Source organism: Melampsora larici-populina (genome assembly GCF_000204055.1).
Source record: "Melampsora larici-populina 98AG31 unplaced genomic scaffold MELLAscaffold_9, whole genome shotgun sequence".
In the NCBI taxonomy this organism is placed as follows: domain Eukaryota; kingdom Fungi; phylum Basidiomycota; class Pucciniomycetes; order Pucciniales; family Melampsoraceae; genus Melampsora; species Melampsora laricis-populina.
In genome coordinates, this window is record NW_006768773.1 from 360,103 (window position 1) to 368,258 (window position 8,156).

General features: G+C 40.2%; 1 protein-coding gene across 1 annotated transcript; it reads left to right on the plus strand.

Annotated features, from left to right (window-relative positions):
- Positions 1 to 6,406: 6,406 nt before the first annotated feature.
- MELLADRAFT_96287 (uncharacterized protein) lies at positions 6,407 to 7,243 on the plus strand (the record flags this gene model as incomplete). The annotated part of the gene is made up of 2 exons (XM_007407347.1): positions 6,407 to 6,986; positions 7,038 to 7,243. 2 exons carry the CDS (start codon positions 6,407 to 6,409, stop codon positions 7,241 to 7,243), a joined length of 786 nt encoding a protein of 261 aa, XP_007407409.1.
- Between the last annotated feature and the right edge of the window lie 913 nt (positions 7,244 to 8,156).

The following is an 8,156-nucleotide window of genomic DNA, read 5'->3' on the forward strand; positions in this document are numbered from 1 at the left end:
GAGTAGAGTAAGAAGTGAAGGCAGGCAAGGCAAAGTGCAATCGGACAAAGAACAGGAAAGAGGGGAGTGAAGGGGATTGCAGAGAGAGTCAACCTCTTATGTGGCTCTCTTGCTCCCCTCTGCAAGTGTTTCTTGGGCCATAGTCCGTGAAGAGAATGGCATATCCGGGCGCAGAGCTTCTATGAAGCCCTTTGACAAATTAATAATTGATCTGCCATGTCATTTCAGGGAATGTGAAGCCCTACGGTCAGAGGTAGGACACAAAAGATTGTTAATTAAGGCTGCATTGTGTTTTGATGCCCAAACAAGTAGCCCTTGAGGTCCGACTCAGCGCTTATGGTAGTCGGTTTTCGTCGGGTATTGCGGGTAATACCCCAAAATCGTAGGGCTACGGGTATCTCTTGAGCGGGCTCAAAATAGTGGGATCCCTCTATTATACTGCTATAGTTTTATTTAAATACCTCTTTACTTAAATCTATTCCATTATAATCATATTCAAACAACTCAATTGATTATATTTAACAATCAATATACTCAAGAGTAGTTTTATATAATTTAAATTTATATTCAAGAAACAAATTTATCTTCAAATCAAGATCACATCAGAACAATTACAAATTTAATTTATCTTTAAAATTAAAATTTATTTCAATATCAATTTAAGATCACAATTATAATCTTCAAGAAATTCAGATTAAACAATCAAGACTTATTCAAATTTACTTTTACAATTATTAGCATCTATATCTTCTTTGAATTTTATCTATCTCTCTGTTCTTAATTTCAATAATCAAGATGGCAACTACTTATCCTGTTTCAAAATATTTAGATACACCACGAAGCCTGTTTTCGTTGGAGACCCAGTGTCAGGAAGTTTGGGATACAAACTGCCAACAACCCGGTGGTCCAATGTCGGACCCTCGGGCTTTGATCCGGTTTCCACGCAGCAAAGCCGGATCCAGTTGTTCAACCACTTAGCCAGTGGTTGAACAACTGTATTCAAGATCAACAGACGCAATAACAGGGGCACCGTCAACCGTTTTGCTACCTCAAGTCAGATCACCGCCAAGAATCGTCTCTTCCAACGTTGAAATATCGATAATCATCACCACTGGCCAATGAGCTTTTCCCATCGGATGACGAAGGAAGACGATTATTGAAACATTTCCCTTCAAACAATCGAAGGAAGACATCACTCTAGGCGTTTTTCAACGAGCCATCAATCACATCTTTGGACGAGTTCATCGCTTTGGTCCCTTTCTTCAAAGGTGATTGGTTCACAAATCCACAGCCATCGATCTCATCGTCATAATTTTTTTAACGATGTTTCCATTTCATCAAAAGTGATTTGTTCACTTAGCCACGACCTTGGAATCAAAACCAAACAACGTCTATCGAGATCATTCAAAGGATGGACTCAACAAATGGCCTCGATGAATGTGACCCATTTTGAACTGTCTCAAAGTTGACACACGAGATGACTGATGCAGTGATCTTTCAAGGTTATCTCGAGACGATCGAAGGCACAAACTCGTCTTTTACGTGTGTTGCTTGTCCACTCAGTCGACCAATGGTAGCAAATGCAATTGCAAAACATAACAGATCCGCTCATCATCGAAAATTTCACAAGATATGGCTGGAACAAGAAGCAGCGAGAAAAGTCGAATTATCGAAACCTGACGCACCGGAACTAGAACCTGATCCACCAAGTCCGGATGATCAGAATCAGTTTCCGGCGTACAATCCGGATTTGGCTGATGTGGAACCAGATCACGAGAGCTTAGAAGATCGTCGGAAAAGGCTATTAGACTCATGGACTAAAGACTTATCAGGTCTTTTTAGATCTCCAGCTTTAAGTGTCAACAGCGACACCGAGGATTCAATCCACAATTCTCCACATCATACACAACATTCCGAATCTGAAAAGGATGATTCAGAGGTGTCAGACGAACAAGAGCTCCTTGACAATGACATGGACGAATGCGACTCGGGCTGGGCTCCTTTCTCAAATATGGAGGCACGTCTGTTATGAAGTATTCCTAAGCATCTTTGTCCTGCTGACCGATGTTTGTTATCATCTTCAGCAAATGGTCGGGTCCCTTATTCTTGGGTCAACAAGGACTACGAGGTCCTTGTTAGATTATGAGCGGTTGCGCTTCTTCTTCAGCCTACTTGGCGCCAACATTCCAGCATACAAAACGGTCCAAAATCATCGTCGACGTCTGAAGAAACAATTTAATTTCAATGTGTGCGAAACCCTCAGCCCACTCGAGAATCCATGCTTTGGATTAACAATTAAGGAGACTTTGAGACAGGCAAGTATAACTCAAATTTCACGCGGATAAGCAGGTTAATAATGTGTTCTCTGAATCACTGTCTGATTTATAGGAACTTTCAAATCCATATGTTGCAAATTTCCTTGAGTTCATCCCTGAGCTTCCAGATGCGAATTCCAAAATTCATCGCCTGTCCCAGTCAAAGAAGTGGCGCGAGGAGCTTGAAGAAGACATCAGGGTTCAGATGGTTGAACAAGGAAATAATCACTTCTACCTGTACGAACTGGTTCAACTTCAATCTAAAAAAATTGTCATTCCTTTCTATTTTTATAAATATGGCAATGAAGTACTTGCAAAGTGTGTAAATGCAGTTCAAAAGTTTGTAAAAGTAGGTAGAGATTCTAAAATTAGAACAGAATTTAAAGCTGCTCCCACTTTTAATTCTCCTTCTTTGTCAACAATCAACATCAAAACTTTCTGGAGGACTTTTGACCAGATTGAATTGCCTGATGGTCAATTGATGAAATCCTATTGTAGCAAAGTCATGTATTGTGAGTTGAGAGTATTGATTCTGAATTTTTGCTTGGTATTAACATTTGTGTTGATGTCCAAGCTCAAAAAGGAGACGAGTTTATGGAAGTCCCATATCTCAACGCTTGGCGGATAAAAGCAAACTCTCGAATAATTCGACATGTCCCTTTGGTCTTGTACTGCGATGACCTTTCGGGTAATGTTTCCAAGAGATGGAACAAGCATTTAGCTTTCTATTTCACTCTCGCCGGTCTTCCACCTAAGTTAGCAAATCAGGAATTTAATTGTCATTTTTTATCAACTTCAAACTCTGCAGGTGCCTTAGAATTGGCAGACCCTTTGATAGACGAGTTGAAGTAAGAGAACTGCTTTATTTTAAAACAAACATCTTGTTGAGTAACACTGATAAGTTCTTTCAGTGATTTGACTGAACATGGCTTTGTGGCATTTGATCACAAAGCCCAAACAGAAGTATTTGTGATGACCACAATACTCTGTCACCTAGGAGACTCTCCTATGCACGCGGAAGTAACAAATACCATGAATCCAACTTCCTCGTTGACGCCTTGTAGGATTTGTCACCTGAAGGTGAAATCTTTATTAGAAAAGCGGACTTCCAAGTATGTATGTAACTTTGTGGGAATAGACGAAGGTGGAGAACGGGTGAGATTTCAAGATTTAATACACAATTTTCTCGAAACTTTCTCATCCTTAATTTTATGAACATTATATATGCTTTAGAATTCTCTACCCACACGTGATTGGACCGCAACTTCAAAGGGCACTAAGGATCTTTGGCAAAAGGCTCAACTGCCAGGGCCTATCTCTCACTTCGAAACAGATTCGGCCGCCCTTGGATTACGAGATGCTTTGAACACAACCTTTGTCAAACGAGCTCAAGAGTTACATAAAAATCGAAATGTTTCTAAAGATGATGTAGCTGAAATGTGTCGCGAGCTGAATGAAAAGTTTGGGGAACGCTTGTTCAACCCGTTTTTACGTTTAAAAGGTGATTTTCATTATGAAGTGCTTTTCTTTTGGAGTGCTGTTTGTAAGCTGATAATACCCTTATTTTACAGGCTTCGATGGACATCGTGATACTCCAGTGGAAATTTTACACGTGATGTTGTTAGGTATTGGAAAATACTTTTTATGCCATCAAATGAATAGTTGCAGCCCCGCCGAAAAGGACAAACTATGGGGCCGCTGGAGATCTTTTGACAGTTCCGGACTAAACATTCCACCCATTCAACCTAAAAGCATGATTCAGCATTTTCAAAGCCTCAATGGAAAAGAATTTCGAGTGGTCTTGCAGGCGGCACCTTTTATTTTTTTGGACTCAAAGCTTTCAGATGAAGAACGTGCAGCGTGGAACGATTTGGCACACTTGGCACCTTATCTATTTCAGACTGAAATAGCTGACATGGATCTGTACCTCAAGGAACTCGACAAGCTCATCCAGCGATTTCTGAAATCAATTATAAAACTATCGGCACAATGGTGCAATAAACCTAAGTTTCACATGTTGATTCATCTATGTGAATCAATTCAACGATTTGGTCCGCCCTGCCTTTTTGCAACAGAAAACTTTGAATCTTATAACGGAAACACACAAAGTTCATCAATTCATTCGAATCATTTAAGTCCTGGACGAGATATTGCGAATTCTTTCAACAGTTATAAACTGATCAGGGCGCTAGCTTCCGGAACCACATTATATGATCACAAGCTCAAAACATACATCCGTTCAGGTTCAAAAGTCCAAGAATTATTTCGAAACAATAAACTTTTTCAAAAGGCCTTAGGTTACAACGCTTCTTGGAACGTGGAAGCTAGAATTCAAATTGGAAGTAAGTATTCGTGGTAATATAAAGCATTTTCATAACATGTATATGCCGCATTTTTAACCACTGTTATGCTTTTAACTTGTTTCAATTTGCAGAGAAAGCACGCTCCCAACCACCAGATTCGAGAGCTCTGATTCCAACAAACATCTTCAATACATTTTCCGCGGAGGACTGGAAAGTCCTTGAAGATATCACTTTATCAACACAACAAAAAGTATCTGCCAATTCTTTTATTTCTTTCAAAACCAAAAATGACCCCATCGGGAGCATTGCTCGAGTTCAAACAATCTGGGGTGTAGGAGGCTGCGGAATTTCTCAGACGATGGTTCAAGCAGTCTATTGCCAAATGGGCCAGGTGAGCGGATATTATGGAATGCGGGAACTGCAGCAGACTGATACAAGTGTCTGGATCAAAATTGATGTGAGTTATTACCCATATAAATCACTTCCTTCACTACCTTGTGTTTTCTAACCCGTGATTTGTATTTCAACCAAACACGCAGGACATTGAAGGCGTTCTCAATGTCCAACATGACTGTTATCGAGGCAAATGTAATGTGCAGAAGGTCAGGCCGACTATCATTGAACGACGAGTGTTGAAAAAGCTGGATTTTGCTGTGGTTCACGAGGAAACCATGGATTACATCTTAAATTCAGGCGCGTTCTATTCAGCGGAATTGCATCGTAAATATGCTAGGATTCAATTCGCCGAAAGCAACTCGCATGATTGGGTCTTGGCTGTGGAGAAAGGACTTGCGAATTGGGATGCCGCTGTTAAAAAAAGAGACGATACAAAGGAGAAGAAGCGGCAAAAAGCAAAAGACAAAATATTAGGTAGCCAAACAGGTCAACCTTCCACAAACAAGAAAAGAAAAACAAACCAAGGCCAGTCACAGTTACAACCATCTAACTCTGAACTTGTCGATAGGTATCTCTTGACCGGTCAACCGGTCGCGGGCCCTTCCAATTCATGAAGAAAAGATATTTCATTTTTATGATGTTGATCAAACTCACAACATAATTCTTTTTAACCACCGTTATGTATCTCATTTTTGTATCAACATTTTATTAACTCTTTATGGTGCTTCGCATCACCAAGTGAACTTACAAATTTCTCAAATAAATCAAACAAATATTTAGAATTCTAAAATATATATATCTTTGTTTTATTTTTTAATTACAAAGATATATATATGCGCCGTTCAAAGGAGGATACATACTTTACCTTTTGAAGATATCATTGATCGTTTGGCTTCCATTGGAGAAAAATGAAAGGAGTCAAAATCCAAAGGAAAAGATATTGTACAACTCAATTGTATAAACTTCCAAGTTGATATATCTTAGACCCTTACCAACATGTCAATCTAAGATATCCTTTTCGTGTTAAACGGAGAAGATCCATCGACGATATCTTTGAACGTTTCAAAGATATCTTCTTCATTATTCCTTCAATTTTTGAAAGATCCTCTGAGCGTTCAAAAGGTGCTAAATATTTACTCGGTATTCTTTCATTCCATTGAAACCCACCTGATTATACCTTTTCTCTTATAAGTGGTTCATCGCTGTGCTGTCTTCAACAATCCCATCTTTTCCGTGAAATCAAGGGATTGAAGACATTTCAAAAGTTCAACGGGGCCGGACCGTAGCAATTTGAAATTATCTTCTGAGACTTCTGTTGACTTCATGTCATTTCTCTTTTCACTTCCTCGCATCTTCCCTCTCGCTCAAGACCCTCCAAGTTCACCTTCACCAATGAAGTCTGGTAGTCAACGATCCCAGACGTCCCAACGGGCCATCGCTTCGCAAATCAGTCCTCAACAAGAGCAATCCAATCGGAACACTCCCAGCATTTCAGGCTCTCGGGCATCCACTCGATCTCAAAAGAGGAAACTCACTCAAAACCACCCATCATCGCCATCTCCAGTTTCCACTTGTACTCAACGTTATAGGCCATACCAATGTTCAAAACGTTTGCAGCCAAGTCTTCCAACTCAGCAATCGACACATGGCAACACTCCGAGGGCCTCTGTTTCACGATCTACACGATATCAAAACAGACATCATCAGCGTGAACAAACTGAAGAACTCGAAAGTCACAATTCTCAATTATCTAATCCTACCGAAGGAAATCAGAAAAACGAAGAAGAAGATGATGAAATACCTCAAAAGCCTGCCGAAGAGTCACAGAGAGAAGACTCCGAAGAACCTTTCAATCAAAAAGATTTAAATTTATTCAACGCTGGCTCTGATGACAACAATGTAACCGACGAAAGTCCTTATAAACCGGAGGATAGCAGTGAACGTAATAGTAGTGAAGGTGAAGACGATTATCGTAAGTTCTCCACTGATTTTTATTAAAGTTGAAGGATATTGATAATATCAGCTTATGTGAACTTAGCCACCAAAGCTGCCACAGTCCGCCCCGCTGCTCGAACTATGTCGAAGAACCATAGCGGACAGACTGCTTTACCTTCCCATATGACAGCCGCTCATTCCCAATCTTTCGAACGCATTGCTAATTGGGCGGATCTTGATCAAGATGCTCGCACGGTTGGACGAAAGTTATGTAATGTGAGTAAGATGAACTGAATAACGCACAGAACATGGAACTCATCATCTTATCTCACAGGTTACTGGCAGTGACGATCAATTCCATGCCTGCGTGGTTGCCACACTATCCATGCGCCAAGAGATGGTAGTGTTATCAAATCAGCTTGACAAAATCAAGCAACAAATAAGCAAAATATCTTGTGGAAGAGGCAGTTCTTGGAAAGACGAAGAGCATACCAAGCTCAAAGTAAGCCGTCTGCTAGCTAAGTACCATTTAAATAAATGTTATACATGTGTAATCGAACTAATCTGACACTTGATCAATGCATTGTCATCATCTCTACAGGCAGTTGTTTGTTCTACAGCGGTCAAGAAGATCATGGACGGCAATATCCAGGCATACACCGCTAAGGAGAACAAAATCATCAATGAGGACCCGCTACCCTTCTGTTTGTATGGGAAAGTCATGGTAATTGTGCTTCCCATTGTTTTCACGTCATTCTTCAAGAACTAATACATTTATGGGATACAAAGTTGAATCCGGGAACGGACCCGGATTTTTTCCCAAATTTCCAAATACCGTTTTTAGCGGTAGTTTGGATATTGGGAAAAAATCCGGATTTTTTTATCTTTGAATCCCCGGTTGCTCCATCGGCCATTACACCTCTTTTTTCCAAATTTCAACTCCATTTGGAAATTTGGAAATTTGGGAAAAAATCCGGGACCGTTCCCGGATTCAACTTTGTATCCCATAATTGTTCACGTCAGACTGAGATCTTAGGTAAACCATCCGAATGGAAGAAGGAATATCTTCCACCACGATATGGTGTCGATCCGGACAACAAATTGAGTTGTGCTTTTCATTCTTTGGTGAATACTGCTTTGAAGGAGGTCAGAAAGGACTTTGAAACTGTGGTATGTCTTACTTATAACTGGCATGAAGTGTCCACCT